General features: G+C 41.6%; 2 protein-coding genes across 3 annotated transcripts; one reads left to right on the top strand and one right to left on the bottom strand.

Annotated features, from left to right (window-relative positions):
- The first annotated feature begins 2020 nt into the window (after positions 1-2020).
- Positions 2021-11106, top strand: pnkp (polynucleotide kinase 3'-phosphatase). Of its 2 annotated transcripts, none has more exons than XM_080054124.1 (17): positions 2021-2387; positions 3093-3139; positions 3356-3634; positions 4456-4761; positions 5248-5327; positions 5469-5526; positions 5638-5745; positions 6098-6169; positions 6421-6469; positions 6790-6860; positions 8109-8201; positions 8325-8421; positions 8513-8574; positions 9123-9232; positions 9968-10055; positions 10170-10237; positions 10597-11106. In XM_080054124.1, the coding sequence occupies exons 1-17, from the start codon at positions 2267-2269 to the stop codon at positions 10715-10717; spliced, it is 1830 nt and encodes a 609-aa protein (XP_079910250.1). In that variant the 5' UTR covers positions 2021-2266; the 3' UTR covers positions 10718-11106. The 2 variants fall into 2 exon arrangements, with proteins under 2 accessions (XP_079910250.1, XP_079910249.1); XM_080054123.1 differs by having other exon boundaries at positions 9968-10079.
- Positions 11107-11290: 184 nt separating this feature from the next.
- Positions 11291-21385, bottom strand: LOC307271291 (complement factor B; the record flags this gene model as incomplete). Its single annotated transcript, XM_080053700.1, has 19 exons — positions 21249-21385; positions 20983-21089; positions 20094-20241; positions 19745-19930; positions 19098-19271; positions 17316-17414; positions 17005-17144; positions 16735-16873; positions 16411-16545; positions 16151-16255; positions 13608-13745; positions 13259-13365; positions 13019-13124; positions 12760-12919; positions 12485-12558; positions 12252-12346; positions 11993-12125; positions 11562-11611; positions 11291-11467 (listed from the first exon to the last, which is right to left on the bottom strand). The coding sequence occupies exons 1-19, from the start codon at positions 21298-21300 to the stop codon at positions 11291-11293; spliced, it is 2325 nt and encodes a 774-aa protein (XP_079909826.1). The 5' UTR covers positions 21301-21385.
- Positions 21386-22276: the final 891 nt, after the last annotated feature.

The following is a 22276-nucleotide window of genomic DNA, read 5'->3' as shown; positions in this document are numbered from 1 at the left end:
ACAGGCCAGTAGAGAGAATATAAATGAGAGCAAGAACAGGACTGAGCACACCAGGTAAAATTAATAGGACGCACTTGAGTGAGAATAAAACAACACCTGTTTGTAGATGTTCCAACTTTGTTTTCTCTACATAAGTGCTTTATAAGTGGACAGTCAGATACACACCCTGGGTGGGACGATTTACTGTCTTCGATACAGGTTGAAATTCAATATTTGTTGAACAACTAACAACCCCTCATGTGTCAGCAGCGACTGAACATGTAGGCCTATTCACGAGAGCCTGCAATAAGTTTGCCTCCTTATTTACTGACAAAATTCAGAAAATTAGACAAGCTGTCACTGCCTCAATACCGGGTTCTGATATGTGCTAACCCTATGTCTACATAAAATCAATTCAAATACCATGACACAATTTTATCCGATCAGCCACAAAAACATGGAGGACATTTAAACTGAAAACAGCAGTCTTCAAGCCACTCCTAAAAAACGAACAATCTAGACACGTCACTCATGGATGAACAATATAGGCTGATATCAAACCTTCCATTTCTACTTTTTTATGAATAACTACTTAGCACACAACTGCTTTGATGTCTTTCAACACTGAGATCGCTCTGGTTAAGGTCCTCAATGACATCGACTTAAACACAGATAGTGGCAAAAGCTCAGTCCTCATTTTATCGGATCTCAGTGCTGCGTTCAACAAAGTTGACCACAACATATTACTAAACCGACTTGCAAACTGGGTGGGACTTTCTGGCACTGTACTAAACTGGTTTGAATGTTATAGAGACTACTATAGGCAATTTCACATCTGAGCGAATAAATATTGCATGCGGGGTTCCCCAAGGTTCCATTCTGGGGCCTCTTAAATTTAACATCTACAATGCTCCCGCTAGCTCAGATTATGAAAAAGAACAATATGTTATCATACTTATGCAGACGACACACACATTTACATAACCATATCACCAGAAGACTATAGGCAGATACAAACACTGGGTAAGTGTATTGAACAAATCAATGATTGAATGTGCCAGATTTTTCTTAAATTAAACAACGAGAAAGCTGAAGTTATTGTCTTTGGTGCCAAAAATGAACAATTAAAAGTCAACGTCCAGCTTAAATCTGTTATGTTAGAAACGACACACCAAGCCAGAAATCTTGGTGTGGTCATAGACTCAGACCTCAATATAAAAAAACACATTAAATCAATTGTAAGTCAGCCTACAACCACCTTATCAACCAAACATATCAAGAATAAAAGTGCTAATGTCTCAGCAGGATTTAGAAAAACTTGTCCATGCATGTATCCTTAGTAGTCTTGACTACAGTAACAGTGTCTTTGCAGGCCTTTGCCTTCCTAAAACATAAATCAGAAAATAAAAGCTTCAGCTAATTCTGAATCCTGCTGCTTGAGTCCTCACCTATTATTTACTATCTATGGTCCTCACTAGGACCAAAAAAGTGGATCACATCACCCCAGTTATGAAGTCTTTACACTGGCTTCCTGTCGATCAAATAATTTTTTTCATTAATTAATTCATTTTTTTGTAGGCCTATTAATTTTGTATTTGCTCATTTTTATTGTCTGTTAAATGCAATCAGTGCATGAGATAGGCTATCAAATATTTCTAGTGATGTGAGATTGAGTAAAACCCGTCTTAAAACTGCGATCAGTGCGTGAGGAATACGTTTCTGTCAATTTGTTCTTAGTTTTTATTTTCTCAAAAATGCCATTTCTAACGTCTAATCATGATGAATTGGATGCCTCTGCAAAACACTTTAAATTGCATTGTGTCTGAATTGTGTTATACACTTGTCTTACCTAGGTAAATTTAAATAATATTTAAAAAAAAATGAGTGCAGACCTGACCTTCCCGAGACATTACACTAGAGAACAAGTCATGTGTAGCTACATTGAACTATTTATGGGAACCCGAATAGGTGAAGTCACAAGCGGAAACTTTAAGCGGACCATGTTTCCAAACGAGCGTATTTTCCTGATGGACCGCGGGTGCATGGCGAAACAATCCCCCTCCGGTTTCTTGTTCAAGAAACAACTCAGAAACTAAAACAGCCTAAATGGGGCTAAAACAGTAAAATTGCATACGTAAAACACAAGCAGTCACAGCAGTGCGATACGTGTTTGATTTCTGTGATTCGGTGCGTATTTCTTTGCAACGAGTCGTTCACAAGCGCACCATAGAGCCGAGAACAGAGTGAAGCGGTGTGGCGGTGGTCGCAACGGTCGCAACAAGCTCGCATGTCGTGTTCTCTGGTCAGCGCCTCCGGGGCTCGTGTCCCTCTGGAGGACGGACGAGCTGTGATTTTGGGCCGGGGTCCGGACACCGGGGTCACCGACAAGAAATGCTCCAGGCACCAGGGTGAGGGAGAGTTCGATGTATACATTGATTTTTTTTTTTTTTAGCTCGAGACCCATTGTAGTTTGCCAATTGCCAGCTAAATGTCTCATTCTCTATTAGCCCTAAAGTTTCAAGTAGGCTAACTAGTTCCAATTTTAACATGCGAGGCACGGTAGATTTGGGTCAGTGTTTGGCAGGATATGAGGAATGTATTTTAAAGTTGCTGGGAGTGCTGGGACTTGGGAATTCCACCAAGATTTCCACACAGCACGGGGTCAACTTATTTTGTTATAGCCCCACACCTGCACAGTTCTCACTTTTCACATACTGAGAGACCTATTTAACTGTGTTAGGTCGGTGATAAGGAATGGAAACCAACTCTAAGTCTTCATAATATAGATGACAGAATTAGGAGGAGTGCGAGATTAGGGGTAGGCTAGACATCTAGACAGAAAAGTAAAGTAAAACTATATCATTGATTTATAATGAGAATGTTCTGGATTAGTCATCTAGTCTGAAAAATGTCAGAAAACAGACTAGCCAAAGCTGGGTTTTATTGCAGTACATACTGTTTAAAAAGTGACAAACATTTTTAGATTAATATCACATTTGTTGAAGATTAGCCAACTAATCGTTTGAGCTCTAAATATACATGTGTTTTGTGTGTATGCGTGGGTGTGTCTCTGAGTACACATGATGGTGACAATCCGTGTGTGTCTCTTTCAGTGAAGGCGGTGGCTTGCTATGCCGACCAGGATGTGATTGTTACTCAGGTATGAAAACAAACACCATTCATTAGGTCTCCGTGTGAACATGTGATCACACAACCAAAACCTCTGATATGTCATTATGTCTGAAAACTTGACATGACAGCACTTCTTTATCTGTACGGCATTGGCCAACGCTGGTTATCTTACACTGTATTTTAAACTCATAAAGTGTGTAAATGAGTCCAATGTCCATACATGCCCTGTTTTTCTCTTCCACAGCTGGGTCCCAACCCTAGTTTCCTGGAAGGTGATAAGCTAGGCCGGGGCCAGTCTGGTAGACTCACCCAGGGGGGCACCCTTTACCTGGTCGACCACAACCACCCATTTAAACTGCACTTCTCCCTGAGCTCAAACGGGAAAGCGTCCGGCGCTGCGCAGAAAGGACTTAAAGCCACGGATAAGACGAGAGGAGCAAGAAGTGGGAATGAACAAGAGGCACAGTCCAGTCCAAATCCCAAGCGCAGTATAACGGATTTCTTTTCCACCTCTTCCATGAAGGTGGGACTGTTTGGTCACTGTGCTGAAATGTATATGATGTACTATTTCATGTATTTTACATTTGTCTTATTCCTGTAACTAGGGCTGGGTATCAACGTTTTAATATTTTTTTGGCACTGTCCGTGCCAAATGCCTCCATACCATGGTAGAAATAGAAAACATTCTTGTGGTTTAATACCAGATTTTGACACCCAAGGGGTTAATCTCAACAACCTCAGTGAGCCAATAAGAATGCAGCATGCTTGATGTGCCAAGATCTAAAAGTGCTGGTGATTGGCTGTGTTGAGTCATCCAGGAAACGTGCATAAGGTTACAACATAACAACACCATTCCGACATGGGTTACACAGTATGCATCAGTGAGCCTCAAATACTGAGTGTCGCCTTTTCATTTTGCACACTGATTCATTGTATTGTTTATATGTTGTTCCTCTTTGCTCGTGTATTTTCTTGGAGCTGCAGTGGCTCTGGAAATAAGGCATTTGTGGTAATATGAAAGCATTTAGTTAGACGTCAGCTTATTGAAAGTTCAATTTCTTGGTGTTATGTGAAAAGAATTGCCAAGGAACTGAAAAAATTAAACTAAACTTTTCCGTTTTATCATCATATGCAATGTGATATTGCCAAAACAGATTTCATAAAATTGGAAAAAAGTATCGTTCCTGTTTTTAAGTCAAGGGATCTGTATCAAAACTTTTTTAAGAGAACCCAGCCCTACCTGTCACTTAACAACTACGACAAAACGTCAAGAGAAGAGGGAAGTCAAACAACTTAAAAATGAGTGGCTGTATTTAATTATTTATTTATGTATTTTCTGTTTAGCCCACAAAAAGACGGCTGAGCCCAGAGAGGGGGCATCCGGAGGTGAAGCGTCAAAGAAGAGAGGAGGAGGCCCCGGACAGACGGAGGATGGAGGAGAAAGAACAAGAGGAGGATGAGGAGGAGAGACTGGCAGAGGAGAAGCTCAGGCAGCTGCAGGAGTTGGCGGAGAGATCCTTGAACGAGAGAAGCAACAGCACACAGCCTTCATCATCGTTGTCCTCTCCCATGGGCTGTCCGAAGAGCAGCTGGCAGCAGATAGGCAACATGATGCTTTACACTGCAGCTGGTGTCAAAGGGAGTAACAAGGTGGGAACTGGTTCAATGTAAAATCATCCTGTCTGAATTCAGTGTTGGGGGGGCCTCCTGATTTTTGCCACTCGATCATATTGAATGAAATCGTCTGGTTAAATGGATTTTAATTTAGGCCTCATATTAAAATATGTATTAATTGCATATATTTTTAAAGGTACAGTTGTCAGTTTTTTATGGTTTCAAAAAAGCCATCCCGAACCGCTTGATTAGTAAGATTAGTTCAATATGCGGTTGCAGCTTTCATTTCAGTTGTTGAGTTTTTGGTGGGGGCGTCATGTCCAGTCACAGGAAGTGAACAGAAGTGTTAAAAGTAAATCTCTCTTTCGGTCTTGGTAATGCAGCAGCTTTACGTACATATAAACACAAAAGTTACGTGTAGGGGTTGACACGGACAACGCATAACTTTCCATGATTTCTGATGAGACCACGCATCCATTGTGTTTAATCCTCCGAACCTGTCCTCCTCTTGCTGTTCTCCAGATTGCTGGGTTCGACATAGACGGCTGCATCATCACCACCAAGTCTGGAAAAGTCTTCCCCACCTCACCAGATGACTGGAGGTATGACCTCACTCCTCAACTTCCCCCTTTTTTTTTATATCCTTTCGCTATTGCAAAGAAAGGTCTGTGGCTTATATGGGTTATTTTATTTTAGATATTTGTACTAATATTATTCTGCCATTGTTATTTTTCCGATAACAGGATTCTGTTTCCCGAGATTAAGCCCAGGCTTACCGACCTGCTCAAGAAAGGATACAAGGTGAGGAAGGATCAAAGCGTAACTAGTTGTTGATGATATTTTGTTAAGTTTTGGAGGATATAAGTCTAAAAACAATATGTCACTGGGTTTCCTTGTTCTCTCTTCCTACAGGTGGTGTTTTTCACCAACCAGATGGGGATCGCTAGAGGCAAACTGAGACCGGAAGAGTTCAAGTCTAAAGTGGAGGACATCCTCACCAAGCTGCAGCTCCCTGTGCAGGTCAGTCATGGTCTAATAGGTTGACGTCTTTTTTCTCTATCTGAAAGTTGCTAAGAGGAACTTTTTAATATTTCCGAAAGTCAAATTTTTCCTCTGATCATATATGACATGTAACAGCGAACAAGACCATCCGTGCAAAGAATGCTGTTTCTATATAGTATTTCTTAATGCCTTTGTCATGGCTACCCTCACCCAGGAACAACAGCTTGCGTAATAAAAACACTTCCGCTTTTGTCCAAAGGGGGTGCACGGATTAATTCATACAAACTGAAAGTTCCTCGGAGCACCTTTTAACTATGGTAGAATAAAGCTGAAATCCTCAACCCCGTTCTTGTGTGTGTGTGTGTCTCAGGTGTTTGTAGCAGCCGGTCCCGGTATCTACAGGAAACCAGTGATGGGGATGTGGAATCACTTGTGTGAGACGGTAAAGTGGACACACACACGTCGCACACCCATATGGTTTAAACGACCACGCCTCACAATGCACTGTTTGTACAGAGACAAAGACTGCACAAAGCATCACATGATATACAGTAACACAGCTGAGTCATAGGCGACACCCTTTTAATGAGTCATCACAACATTGTTTGCTGTTTATTTTTTTCCACGGTGTTCAAATAAAGTATTTCTCTGTTTTTTAATAAATGTCTTTTTCACGTGTGCTTCCTGCTCCAGGCAAATGATGGTGTGACTGTCGACAAGGCGCAAAGTTATTATGTCGGAGGTGAGTGAGACTAGGGATTCAAGTTGGGGGGGTTGCCATAGCAATTAACATGCCACACACGTACCTACAGGTTGCTGCTCCTTTTATGAAATTATAATGTCTTTATATTAAAAATGTCTTTGTCCATTTCAATTATGCGTCTGTTTATATGTGACGATAATTCGCTTCAATCATGTCAAGTGTGTATTATGGTAGTGACAATAAACTGATTCTGATTGTGATTCTGAAAAGCTCCAGAGAGCGTGCATACATGCAGACACACACACGCACACACACACACACACACACACAACTCTGAGCTTCTGACGCACTGTGCACAGATGCTGCAGGCAGGCCGGAGAACTGGGCTCCAGGCAAGAAGAAGAAGGACTTCTCCTGCAGTGACCGGGTGGTAAGACTTGACATTTAGGGCGCACTCACACTAGTGCCGTTTGCCTGTTCCGTGCTCAGCACGATTCAGCACGATTCCCCCCACCCCTCCCCACTCTCCCCGCAGGCCCGTGCTCACACTGCTCGTGGCCTGGGCACACTTGCACCTTGCCTACGTCACCGTGCGCGTTTAGGATTTGGAGCTTAGTCTACTTGTAGGCTATACGACTGTTTGTGAATATTTTCATCCGGCCAAATTTGCATCAAATATTCCACTTCCACATTAGAGCAACGAGAATCCTTAAGCTATTGTTTTTTTTAAATGTAGCCTTGACGTAATAGGTCGCGGTGGACAGTCTCATATTTGTGCAGCACGCTGTTTATTATTAATATAACGGCCCGTCATCAGACCATATGTATCCGGATGGTTTTGTACACATCGATTGCTCCATCAAATCCAAGTCAGAACTTTTTGTATGGGCAGAGATCGTTTTTTAAATGTCTTTATAAAGTTTCTTGTTAAACCTTAGTGTAGGCTATACTGTTTCCTTATCACCGGGCCGCGGTGTGTTGTTTTGGGTGCGTCTCCACCGCCATGCGTAAATGCAGTTATGACAGCTGACGGGAGGAAAAAGAAAAAAAATCATCTGACGAACGTGAGTAAACACGAAAACCTTTTTGCTGTGCTTTCTGAGCCGACCTAATTAGCTCTCTCCCTCTTTTATTAGCCCACACCTAGGCTTACACACACGTTAATTCTCACACATTATAGCTACAAGTCCAAGTGTTGGGCAATTCTGGTGCCGACTAGTAAGGCAGCGGACGTTAACGGACAATGCATCCTTAATAAATTCACGTCAGGAACACCGCCTGTGCGCTTGCTTGTGCGCGTGTCATCTCATTAGCATCTGTACTTTGGCCACGGCACACCTCTCCCAGGTGGCCGTGGCCAAGGGGCTGTTCCGTGCTGGAATACGGTTGGCGTGGTCACACTAGGCCAAACGTTCTAGACTTTAGTATGCTAATAAGCTTTGGCACGGGGCCGCGGCCCTAGTGTGAGTGGCCCCTTATATTCCGGTTCATTTTGTTTTTCCACTTTTAACAACTCCTCCTCGTCCTGACTTAACTTGATGTGTCTGTTGACTTTAAAAGTATTGTTCTCATATGTCATCCTTAATCTAAACACTATAGTTCTTTAGTATGACTCAATGTGTCTTTATGCCTTACTGGGGAAAAGGTGCACAGAAACCCCTCCTTCTTGTGTTTGTAGTTTGCTCTGAACATTGGCTTGCAGTTCCATACCCCAGAGGAGTTCTTCCTGGGCTGGAAGAGCGCCCCCTACAGTCTGCCTAAATTTGACCCAGTAAGTACAATAAACTGAATGTGTCCTGCGTTCTTTTATATCTACAGTACGTATGAGAAATCCTATATGGGTTTTATCTGTGTCAGTATCTTTGTAAATGTGTTTATCCATCTGAACTTGTAGAGGAAGATTGACTGCACTGCAAGGCTGTACGACCCGCCGTCTGCCTCCCTCACCTCCAGCCAGACACAAGTCATTGTTGCCGTGGGTTTCCCTGCATGTAAGGGACATTGGGCGCTATATAAAAAAAAAATCAACCTCTCCCAACCACACCATTCTCATCTTGTCCCCCCCCTCCCTTTCTCCCATAGCGGGTAAATCCAGCTTCTTCCACACCCACGTCGTTCCAAAAGGCTACGTGTACGTCAACAGGGTGAGTGACTTTGAATGGATATAGAGGCTCATACAACAACACCAAAAACATTTGGTTTTTATCTACAACAAAATGTTAAAAGGCATACTAGGTCACTCTGGAGAATGTTTGTTGGCTAATCATTTTTTTAAACAAAACAGGCCATTTTAGTGTACATTCCCTTTTGTTAACATACCAGTTTACAGAGCCTAGGCTGTGTATTCGCAGCACCCACACAGTACGGACAGGTAGCAGGTTGTGAGGAGGAGATATTCACTTTTTTGACAAAAGTGATTTGTCAACAAACAAACATCTTCAGAATGACCTAGTATAGACTGTCAAAAAAAGTTAATAAAAAGTAAAGTCTACTTTGATGTTTGCAACACTGCTTTTTTATTTAGTGTATACTGTACGTGCATTGTTGTCTTAAAAATAGTTGTATTGTAATGTAGATTATAGCCCACCAAAATGATGAAGATAATTGCTATTGGAGCCCCTATATTATTGTGCTGTTTTCTTGAAAGTCTTCCTGACCTTTCTGTGTTGTGTTTTGTTTTGTTTTGTGTCAGGACACACTGGGGTCATGGCAGAAGTGTGTGTCGGAGTGTGAGCGCTCTCTGAAAGAGGGTCGCAGCGTCGCCGTGGACAACACCAACCCAGACCTGGAGTCTCGCAAACGGTAAAGCTGAAGTGCATGAGAACCTGCCGAGTGTGTAGGTGCATTTATTTGTGTGTGTGTCAATGCATGTTTTAGTATACACACTGTATACTGGATATCCACCTCACGCAAAAATGAATTAGTCTATTTGCAGGCAGGGTGGATATGTTTAGTTACCACAAGCTCTGATGTGTGTTTGCTTAGCGTGTTGTTAGGACTTTGGCGAAGTACCAATGTACCAAGAATCACACTGTAACTGAAAACGACAAAATTGACTCTCGCTCACTGCGATCGATTAGCTCAGTATAATAGAGAGCTTAAGCTTTATATTTTGGTCAGTTCATTCAAAAATGATCCAAGAGCACAATCATGATATCACTTAAGAGTGGAATTTTTTTTATGAATCCTCCAATCCATTCTGACTGGGGTAACCACAATTAAAATGGTTTGGTAGTTAATACAACTCGCCTATATGTCTTGTTTGATAAAAGCAGCTTTCATGCACCACATGCTTTCTAGCCTGGTGGTCACTGTATTTATTGCAGTAAATAGATGTATCCCTTCTGTCTTCTGCAAACACAGATGCCACAAAAGTAAAAGAAGAGATTCTAAATCAAATAACAACCATGTTTGATAGTTGTCATGTCATTGTCTTAATTTATGATGATTTGTGAATATACTCCCACGGATGCATGTGCATTTATTTTCTTCTACTTTTGTGTAACTTCTAAGCAATGTTTTTCTGTATTTCTTTAGATACGTGGACGTGGCCAAAGCCGCGGGAGTGCCCTGTCGCTGTTTTCACTTCTCAGCTTCTCTGGAGCAAGCCAAACACAACAACAGAGTAATGACTTCACCTGTTCACACTGTGACTCTCTCCTCTTTGTTTTCTTTGATCCAGTCTGGTGAGTTTTTTTATTTTAAATTTTTTTTAACGATGCATTCTTGTTGTTTCTAGTTCCGTGAGATGGCTCCATCAGTCACCAAACACGCCAAGGTCAATGACATGATTTTCCACAGTTACAAGTAAGAAAGATTATCCTTTTGTCGTCTCTTCTACGCTTTTAGCAGTTAAATATAAAAGCCCCAACATATGCACATATCGCTTAATGATATGCAGCTAAATGTACTTCACATATGTTTTGTATTTAAATTTTGTTTTAATTTAAAAATGTTATCTTTGTCTGGTAATAAAAACCCTCTCTCTCTCTCTCTCTCTCTCTCTCTCTCTCTCTCTCTCTCTCTCTCTCTCTCTCTCTCTCTCTCTCTCTCTCTCTCTCTCTCTCTCTCTCTCTCTCTCTCTCTCTCTCTCTCTCTCTCTCTCTCTCTCTCTCTCTCTCTCTCTCTCTCTCTCTCTCTCTCATCTGTCCCCTTTCTCGTAACAGGAAACACTTTGTGGCCCCTGCTCTCTCTGAAGGATTCTCAGAGATCCTCCAAATCCACTTTGTCCCCACCTTCAAAGACATCCAATCTGAAATCCTGTTCTGGCAGTTTTCTGAGGGCTGATTGGACAGCTCTGATGGGCTTTTTGACTTTTCTCACCAGCAAAGAAAAAGCAATGATAGCCCACGAGTGATGCAGAAGTTCAATGTAAACAGAGATAGTCAGTAGACCCCAACATGTTTTTTAGTTCAAAAGTGGCCTGTTTGTTGCAGACAGTGCTCGTGAGTTCCAGCAAATATGCAATACTGTATGGCTTATGACCTCACACTAAGACCAGTGGTGTTAACTAGAAGTGTACCCCTGAATCAGGTCCTTTCCTTTTAAGCATTGTTTTAACCAGCAATTCAATATATCCATTTGAAAGCACAGATTTATTTTCATTAAAGGTGTATGTGCCTGAGGAGCTGATAATGCATGTTTTATACAATTTGAGTTTAGAATGAATGCAGTGTGAAAGCAAGAAGAATCATGTTTTTTATGTTGCGTTTTGATTTGTTAATAAAATGTCTTCCTTTAGCAAAGGGAATCAATGGTATTCCATTAGACAATAAAGCTGTGGAAAGATTATGGATTCAGCATTGAGTTAATGTGGCTTAATCCAAGTGCTTTTCAGATGATCGATGATTATGGACGTTCTCACTCGATATCGGGCAGGAACTGGATATCTTTGCCCAGGTGCTGTTTCAGCCAGGGCATGATCTTGAACAGGTCGATGTGGAAGTCTCTGGCATCGGGAGGCGGGCTGTCCTGGGTCAGAGCTGATGATTTGGGTGATTTGCATACGTCCGTGGTGCCCCAGCTCAAAACTCCCACCTGGTGATGAAAGCAGTAGATGTGTGCGTATGTGTGATGCTGAGTGCACTTTGTGTAATAAAGCTTTTTTTTTTTAAGGGGAACACTAACTCACCTGAAAATAGCGCTTTCTTTTTTGGAGAAACAGGGATCCTCCAGAGTCCCCTATTAAAAAAAAAAAGGCAACGTGTTACTGACAAGGTGATAAAACCATTCCTGTAACTGTGCTCTTTCGTATTTTAGAAGAAGAAATTGGAAAATGTAGCTCATCGCTAGTTAGCTTAGTTCATATACTGGTAGTCAATAGGGAGCGTTAGCCTGTCAGAACATAAACTTTACAACATCACGTAACGGTTTCTTTCCAGGATGTAATTGATTCTAAAATGACCAAGTGCAAAAAAAAAAATACTACAAAATACAAGTCACAACAAGCACCCAGGACCATGTAGTGAGGCAACAAGCTAAATATAAAGATTATTGAACTATTTCTTTAAGTGGACACATGTTCATCAAACTATCGTGGCTTATGTAACAGTGAGTCCAGACCTTGGCAGGAGATGGCGTCCTGGTATCCTGCTGATCCCCCTGTACAGAGGAATCTATCAGTCACATACTCATCCAAAGTCACGTTGGTGGGCTCCTTGAGTGTTTGCCTGGCCTTCTCCACACAGCTAGGCCTCTGCAGACAGCAAACATTGGTTACAGTTATTAGAAGTTACAGTTTAACACTCTCTTATAATAACACAGATCATTCCTCCTCCACATTATTTGCGTCTTCTGAAAATTCCCATCGACTGTCACTCACCTCACTCCCTGTGTGAATGTGTGTTTCTTTACGTTCGGAATTCTTTCGAGTGATGAAAAAGGCAGAAGGTTGACTGTGTGGTAGAAGTTCCTCCCCTGTGTGCACACATACAGTTTGCTGAGAATACGTGGGGAATTTATGAGCGTGTCTAGTCTTTGTTGACATTTAATTTATTTTTTTATTTTTACTGGAACAGCGTTGAAGCAGAGTGTAAAGGTCAAAAGGTCACGCACTGTGCTGCTGACAGGTAGAGTTGACTCTCTTCATGGCTCGGCTGGCTGGCACGGTACACGGCAAGCAGATAGGTCTGTCGTATGGCGTACACATGCAGGGGCATTATTTCATTTAATTATACATTCCTTTTCCCTTTTTTTAAAGCTAAACATTAGTGGAAATTAAGAAACTGCCCATACACCGTCACAAACACCTTTTTTGTGACAAAACTTAATACATGTGCCTTTTAATGTAATCTTATGTTAGATGTTAGATTGTAACCCATCATTCTTACCTGGCCCTCCAGGTGAGCGGGATACTGTTGTTCAGCTGGACCAGAGCAACATCGTAGTCGTAGAACTCAGAGACATTGATGTGTTTGAGTGCATTGGTGTTGTACTTGGGATGCATGATCACTTTAGTGGGGACCACCGAGCCAGAGCCCTTGCCCTCGCCTAGGAAGAGGCTTCGTGTTATTTCAACATAAACCATGTGAAGTCATCAAGACGGTTATCAGTCTAAGTGTCTGAAATATTTCCCCATATACTGACCACCATATTTTATGAACCCAAGCTCCCCGACTCTGTCTTCGCTTGCTCTGGCAAAGCAGTGAGCAGCTGTCAGCACCCAGTTCTGGCTCACAATGGATCCACAACAACCCTATAAAGGAGGACATAGATAGAGTGATGTTCCATATTCCATAATATATAACAGATTGTCTTTTTGGGGGTGGGTGGGTGGAGGTCTCCATTTTCATCTTAGTGAGTGACTTCACCATACAATAAATCTCTCACCTTTGCCAAAGTGACGTGCCAGGGTTTGTTGTAGACGAGTTTCTGCTCACGAGGTTTCATGAAGATGTCTTCCTGAGCCACCCCACACATCGTCACACTCTCGTCACCTGTGTTATGAAACATGAATATAAACCACCAGATATCCAGCAACATTGTATTCTCAAATTTGAAATTTGAAACATTTGATTTGACTATCTGCCATCCTAAAACATACATATTTTTATTCAAAGTAATTTGTAATCTCAAAAGCAACATTTCTGTGGACAATTTGACAGCTGATAATACATTTTAAAAACACACACACTGGGTTTTATGACTTAGAGTTTATATCAAATTCCTCAGTACTTACTAATGATGCTGTTGAACACCTCTCCCAGTGTTTGGTAGTCTTTCAGGACAAAGACGTGTTTCTCACCACGCTTCTTTGAGGCTAATGCGTTCAGCTGTTCTTTGTTAACTTCCTCTCCAATACCAAATACATAGACATCTGAAAAAACAAACAAATGCACTTCTGCTGCATACATAGACAACTATGTCAACACACACTTAAATAACCATTGTTCTGTATTTATGATTGCTTGTCGTTTTGATTAAAGTACACTAAGTAACAAGTATTTCTACAATAGCAAGTGATGAGGTGGAGATGTACAGTATCTCACAAAAGTGAGTACACCCCTAACATTTCTTCAAATATTTCATTATATCTTTCCATGCGACAACACTGAATAAATGACACTTTGATACAATGTCAAGTAGTCAGTGTACAGCTTGTATAACAGTGTAAATTTACTGTCCCCTCAAAATAACTCGACACACAGCCATTAATGTCTAAACTGTTGGCAACAAAAGTGAGTACACCCCTAAGAAAAAATGTCCAAATTGGGCCCAAAGTGTCAATATTTTGTTTTGCCATCATTATTTTCTAGCACTGCCTTAACCCTCTTGGGCATGTAGTTCACTAGAGCTTCACAGGTTGCAACTGGAACCCTCTTCTACCCATTCATGACGACATCAAGAAGCTGGTGGATATTAGAGTCCTTGCGCTCCTCCATCTCCCGTTTGAGGATGCCCCAAAGATGCTCAATAGGGTTTAAGACTGGAGACATGCTTGACCAGTCCATAACCTTTACCCTCAGCTTCTTTAGCAAGCCAGTGGTCGTTCGGAGGGGTGTTTGGGGTCGTTATCATGTTGCAGTACTGCCCTGCGGCCCAGTTTATGAAGGGAGGGGATCATGCTCTGCTTCAGTATGTCACAATACATGTTAGAATTCAATGAACTGTAGATCCCCAGTGCTGGCAGCACTCATGCAGCCCCAGACCATGACACTCCAACCACCATGCTTGACTCTAGGCAAGACACACTTGTCTTTGTACTCCTCACCTGGTTGCCGCTCCACACTCTTAACACCATCTGAACCAAATAAATGTATTTTGGTCTCATCAGACCACAGGACATGGTTGCAGTAATCCATGTCCGTAGTCTGTTTGTCTTCAGCAAACTTTTTGTGGGGTTTCTTTTGCATCATCTTTAGAATAGGCTTCCTTCTGGGATGACAGCCATGCAGACCAGTATGATGCAGAGTGCGGCGTATGGTCTGAGCACTGACATGTTGACCCCCCACCCCTTCAAGCCCTTCAGCAATGCTGGCAGCACTCATACGTCTATTTTCCAAAGCCAACCTCTGTGTACGACGCTGACCACGTGCACTCAACCTTCGTAAACTGGGCCGCAGGGTGGTATTGCAACATGATAACTACCCCAAACACACCTCCAAGACGACCAGTGGCTTGCTAAAAAAGCTGAGGGTAAAGGTTATGGCCTGGCCAAGCATGTCTCCAGACCTAAACCCTATTGAGCATCTTTGGGGCATCCTCAAACAGAAGGTGGAGGAGCGCAAGGTCTTTAATATCCACCAGCTCTGTGATGCTGTCATAAATGGGTGGAAGAGGGTTCCAGTTGCAACCTGTGAAGCTCTAGTGAACTACATGCCCAAGAGGGTTAAGGCAGTGCTGGAAAATAATGGTGGCCACACAAAATATTTACACTTTGGGCCCAATTTGTAAATTTTTTCTAAGGGGTGTACTCACTTTTGTTGCCAGCAGTTTAGACATTAATGGCTGTGTGTCGAGTTATTTTGAGGGGACAGTAAATTTACACTGTTATACAAGCTGTACACTGACTACTTTACATTGTATCAAAGTGTAATTTATTCAGTGTTGTCCCATGGAAAGATATAAAGAAAAATGAGAAGAAATGTGAGGGGTGTACTCACTTTTGTGAGATACTGTAATTAGTTATTTATTTTATACTTTTTCTTCGTCTTCCAACTGGTGCATTGCCGGCAGATAATCACTGTATAAAAAAAAACATGTAAAAGGCCATTAAGTTTGTCTGCCGGAAATGCACCTGTGAACCTAAGGTAAACTTTTCAAGCGATTATATACTAATTAAAATATACTTGTAAAAATGATATTCCATTTTTACAGTCAAAGATATGTATATTTTTCAATCATAGTGGCGTCAGCGATTCTGGAGAATGCTTGTTGACAATACTTTTTTTGCAAAATCTGAATATTTCCTCTTCACCTGTCCATACTGGTTGATCACTGAAACACAAATTCAGTGTAAATAAATACACAGCCATGTCTCTGTAAACGTGCATTTTACTAGATATGGTGAACCCCCTTTGTTTACATACCCTTTGCTAACATACTATTTTACAGAGCTTAGGTTGTGCATAAACACCAAATTTTTTTCCACAGTTCACATTACAGACAGGTAGCGGATCGTAAGGAGATATTCACTGATTTTTTTTTTTTACAAAAAGTGCTTTTGTTCTCTAAAGTGGCTAATTGCACCTTTAAATATAAATGTCTTTTAAATCGTGATACCCAGCATTGTCTCATCTGTGTGATCACTGGAGGAGCTGTCGTAGCCCAGCAGGGCCCTGATTTGGGCCAGGGAACACTGAGGCTTGTTGCCTCTGTTGGAGAAACCTGCAGACAGAATGACATGAAGAGCAAATGAAGGCCTGGACCCTACAGTCAATGCTCTTCTTAAGTTCCCTTTTTCCCATATTAAAATAAGAGCTCTCTAAAACAAGCGCAACAGATGCCTTTTCAATGTGTGCCACCCTCCTTGTGTTCTTTACCATCTGTTTCTATGACGATGATGTTCTGCGCCTCATTAAAGTGGTTTGTGGCGCTGTTTTGCTTCAAGATGGCCATCTCCTCATTGACGCGGTACAGAGCAGCGTAGAGGTTAGTGCCCGTCTTACGCCCGTGGCCTGCATATGACAAATGCACAAGATTAGGTCATAGAAAATAATGAAGGAAAAGTCTTGAAACACCCTGGTGTATCAGGTTTGTACTGGACTATACTGATTCAAGCATGCTATACTATAGGATATCAAACAGCAGGAGATGTAAAACACATGGCCATTAAGGGAATGAAGGAATAACAAGGCGGGTCCTACTGTGGTAATCGAACTGCATCAGATTCTCTATGACGTCCTCGATGCTGCCACTCTCAGAGTCTCTGATGTTTACAATGTCTTTGGCCTCGCTGGCAAACGACAACACATGGAACTTCAGCTGTACCTCGTAGCTGTCCAACTGGGAACAAAGGGACATTAAGATGTGTAGGTTTCAAACCCAATGAGACGGGTTGACAGACAGAGACAGATTCTGTTTGTCACCTACTGTATGTCTCCTGCCTGAATGACGTAACTTCAATTGGCACACACCTTTCTGATGAGAGCAATGGTGGCGTCCCTGGATGTGTCAAACTGTTCCTTTGTGATACTTCCAGATGTGTCCAGTAGTATGTAGACATTCATACGACTTCCTTCTGCCACACGAAAAGTTCGCTGGAAGGACACCCTTGCTACACACGCATAAGCGCAAAATCCTTTTATTTTATATTGCTGTTGACTTTAGCCATTTGCAATTTAATAGTTAGTTAATATGCAGGGCAGGCATTAAATAGAATGTTGTCTGTGCTGCAACACTGTTAAAATGTCAATGTGTTGAAGACAAAGATAGGAGATACACCCACTTTTCTTTTTGGAGTCTGCAGAGAATACATCCATGATCCCTGCAAGTGACCCAGCCATGGATTCCGCCACAACGCTGGGGGAGTCGAAGGTATTCGGGCCTGTAGTGAAAGCACAAAGCATGGAGGTTTCACGCTTATAATAGTAGGGGAGAGTGGCCTAAGTTGTGCAACTTTTCACTCAAAGTGACTTTAAAGTAAGGCCTTGACAGTAAAGTCTCCAACTCAAATATGTACATATATTTCAGGGTGTTGTGCATCCCTGGCGATAAAAACTTTGGACCTGGAATAAACTGTTGAAGAAATATAGCTTTCGGAAAAAAAGTTGTCTTGTTGCACAACTTGCCCCCGGTGTGCGGTTGGAGAGAATACTATGGGGTAAATTGTGCCATTGCTATATATCTCATAAACTGTAATGCAAGACAAATCCATTAGACAATCACTTATTTAAGGTGTATTTAAAGTAACTAGTTGACAAAGATTGAAAGACAATTTTCTTAAACAAGGCCTAGCAGATCTAATGGTTTTACCTGCAAAGCTCACAATGACAAAGTCACCATCATCATCTTTCTGGCCATCTGAACTCTCATCAGTGGTGTCGTTAAGTGGAATTGAGATGTCACTCTCTTCTGAGCTACTGTAGACAATCACTTTCTTTTGGTGACCAGCGTATACAGCCATGCCACTGGCACAACTCTCAGAAATTTACTTTGCACTAGTTGCTCCGTGCTTGTGGAACCAACTGCCACCTGACAAATGTGATTCCCTCTACATTTTTGCCTTTAAATCAAGGCTCAAAACCCATCTGTACACCCTGGTGTTTCCTCCCCATTAACTATCTTACCTCTGCACTACTATCTGTGTTTATGTGGATGTATGGGCTTTACGTCTTTTATTTTGGTTATTGTTATTTTACCTTCATTGTTTACCTACTGAATGCACTATGTACAGCACTTAGGACAGTGCAAACTGTCATAAATGTGCTTTTATAAATGCATTTTACTTACTTATTTACTTATAACTCACCTAGGCCTTCTGGCACAAATCACCCCATCCCCAGAATGTTGGGTAATAAGCATGATGCAGCAATTTAGGGCTGACATCGTGCTAACTATATAGACACAAAGTGTAGTATACTAAAGCACTAAAACATGTGTCAAATGTTTTCAAACTTGTCTATAATTGTTCAGACACAATAATCAAAAAACCTTGATCATGGAAATTTTACTTTGAAAGGCAAAACACAGTTTTTTGAGCTTAAATGTGCTTATATCTTATTCCTTGTGTCTCCCTTCTTTACAGGATGAGTTAAATGGATGGCTCTTCTTAAATATGTGGTCACATTTCCAATTTCTTCCACGGTTTTCTAGAAACAAGGGGTGGCACAACTTCCAAAATGCACAACTTAGGCCACTCTCCCCTACACTCTAAAAAGTATATTTTTGAAAAGTTGAAGTAACGCACTGTTTTGAATAAGTCTGACTCAGTTTTCTGCTTTAGCGATGGCAATCTACTTTTGTGGATTACATCAAATTGAAATTGTACTTTGACCTGTCATTGACTGTGTATAGGTACACACGTGGTAATACTATCAGTGCAGGGAAAAGCAAGGATTAGTTGTTTATATCAAAATAGTCATTATTGCTTTGGTCTTTATGGTCACCTATGCAAAATGCACTCTTTCATGTTTTTTAACATTAATGTGTGTCCCCGGTGTGAATATGGACTCCCAAAGTATGAGACAAAACATTGTATTGCATGCATAAAAAAACTATCTCTCTGCACCTTGGCAGCGTGGTGTTGTGCCACTCCACTCCCTGTTCTCCAGACAAAGCCTCTCATCTGAGCCCAGTAGGTCCAGACCGGCCTGACAGCGGTATGTCACCTTCTCTCCTGTTTGGAAGCGACCTGCTGACCTCTGGGCCCCTGGTGGGATCCCTGGGTCACTGCAGTCATCAGCTGCATTTCAAGACAAGGGGCAACAGTATATTTAAAAAAATATATATATAGATGGTAAATTCTTAAAAAGAAATAAAAGGATTGGTGTGTGTGCTTTTATAGAAATGTTCAAAATAGAATGTAGTACTTTAAAATGATGCACAACGGCTGGGTTGGAGAATTGTCTACATTCTTGGTCCTACTCCCTTTATATATATACACATTAATGGAGCCTGGTCGGAGCCTTTCATCAGCGCACACACAGTTTCGACAGGTAGTGGACAGTGAGTAGATATTCGCTGGTTTTGACGTAGAGCAAATGTATTTATTCATTAAATTATTCTTTACAGTGTAAACCTAAACGTTACAAAAGTAACGCACTGGATTCTGCCTCATGTCAGCGGATATTGTAGCCATGGAAAAACATTATATACTCAAACACATGATGTATGCTTTCTCATGCATACGGTTTGTCCCTTATTGTCCGTCCTCACCGTGGTTGTCACAGACAGGAGTGCTTCCAGTCCACTCTCCAGAGAGGGTGCAGTTCCTCTGGGCAGACCCGTACAGGGTGAACCCTTCCTGGCAGGAGAAGCTCTGTGTGGCCCCCACACCCAGCCACTGGTCCCGGGGCCAGATGTCACCGTGATCCAACTGAAGCTGACCCGGACAGGACACGTCTGGGAGGGACACAGGAGGATGGATGATGAGGACGAGAGGATACAGGAAAGAAGGGAAGGATGAAAACAGGAGGAGAGATTCACAGAGACAATTGAGATTATGAAACCTTTGATGTAGCCTACGTAGTTTGAGATTGAATGCACCAACCGACCAAGTCATTACCTTTGCATGTAGCCCGTGACACCGGTCTTCCATTGGTTAACCTCATGGGCGACCATTCTCCATCAGCACTGCACAGCCTGTAGCTGATTGGATGAGGGTATCTCCCCAGGCCGCAGTGATAGGTCAGCACACTGCCCTCCAGCCCCCCCTGCACAGGAAACACATGGACACTTTTGGAGCTAAATTAAGCAACATGAAAACTTCCAGTAAACATATTCTTGATTTGTTTCACTTTCCAAGCCTTCTACTTCCTCTTAATCATGATCTGAACAATACCTTTCTAATTCAATAATGCCCCCACTTTTACTTGCAAGATTTACACTAAATTAACATTGTTTTTTTTCATGATAACTATAATTTTACATAATTTCTTTACCAACCTGCATTTTGCATATTTCCTGTCCCCGTATTCCTCGCTGGTTGATTACTGTATCATAGGTTTTATAGTGTTGTATATTGTATAGTAATATCCATCCACCCATCCATCCATCCACCCATCCACCCACCCATCCATCCATCCATCCATCCATCCATCCATCCATCCATCCATCCATCCATCCATCCATCCATCCATCCATCCATCCATCCATCCATCCATCCATCCATCCATCCATCCATCCATCCATCCATCCATCCATCCATCCATCCATCCATCCATCCATCCATCCATCCATCCATCCATCCATCTATCTATCTATCTATCTATCTATCTATCTATCTATCTATCTATCTATCTATCTATCTATCTATCTATCTATCTATCTATCTATCTATCTATCTATCTATCTATCTATCTATCTATCTATCTATCTATCTATCTATCTATACCAACACATACTGTATTTTACAAATGAAATAGCTGTTTCTATGTACAGCACATTTTTCTGACCTGTGAGTAGGAGACATGTCCACCTTTGATTCTCTCTGTTGTTGAGCAGTTCACAGGCGGCTGGTCCTTGTAGTCTTCTTCATCATACTCGTAATCCTGCAGGGACACTGGAGCACAACCAGGGAAAGAGTTGGTGATAAACATGCATCTTTATATGCATATAAGGGGCACACAACACATGTGTATGATGGCGGATCTGCTGCAGAAGCCTGACCTGATCATAACCGAAATAAACAGAAAGTGCAAAACAGAATGGAAACGCTCACCCTTCTTGACACATGTGAAGACTAGGATCCACAGTATGTGCTTGACGTACATGACCGCACTCTGTATCAGTGGCGTTTGTGTCTTTGAGTGACAAAAACCACAGCGAGACTGTCTCTATTGACCTGCAGTCAGCTGCTTTATTTGATGTCTGATTACCCATTAACATAGCAGCAGCAAAGAGGGAAGGAGAGGATTGAGCAATTTCCGACAAAATACAGATTTGAGCTCTCACTTTCATTTTTTGATCCCATCCATTCATTGATCAGTTTCTTTTGCTTTAGGGTTCAGTCCAGCATTTTCTTTGGGGACATTGGTTTGGCCTCAAAACACGTGGTCAGTTTTGGAACTAATTAAATGATAATAATGCGTAGCTTATTTTCATATATCTCAATGTCGGTTATATTCAAGCGATCACCAAATATTGACACAAAGTTGATAAACTTTGTGTCAATATTGTGCCACAAAACTCGCTCTGTTTTTCTCAATATGGCAGCGTGTACATTTTGGCTGGCAAGGGGAGGTCAGAAATATCCCAAGATGCGCCCAAGATATAGTATGTTTCAGTTTTTGATTCTACTGCTAAGAAAAAACCTGTATGAACAGCAGAAGGCATAAAATCCATGCTCGATCGCATAAGGCTTACTTCATGAAGATGCGCTGATAGTTGTTGTAATTACTCAGAATTCCTCATGGGGGCGACAGAAATTACGCTCTATAGCTTTAGGCAACATGAAGCTTTGCAGTTAAGAGATGTTTGATTTGTTTCACATTACAGACCACCAACTTCCTTTTTATCATGATCGGAAAATGACTTTCCTATTTACGTGTGTCCCTACGGAAGAGAGAGTAGGGACACACGTGAGAAAAAAAATTGAGTTCTGACTTTTTCTCAGAATTCTGACTTTTTTCTCAGAATTCCATAGTTCTGACTTCAAAGTCAGAACTTATTTTTTATCTTTTTATGTGTGGCCCTATTCATCTTCCTGGAAGGCCTCCGTGCCTAATTCAGTAATGCCCCTCACCTTTT

The sequence above is a fragment of the Ammodytes marinus genome (assembly GCF_949987685.1).
Source record: "Ammodytes marinus genome assembly, chromosome: 3".
In the NCBI taxonomy this organism is placed as follows: Eukaryota; Metazoa; Chordata; class Actinopteri; order Uranoscopiformes; family Ammodytidae; genus Ammodytes; species Ammodytes marinus.
Note: the sequence above shows the minus strand (reverse complement) of the source record. Positions and strands in the feature narration are given on the sequence as shown.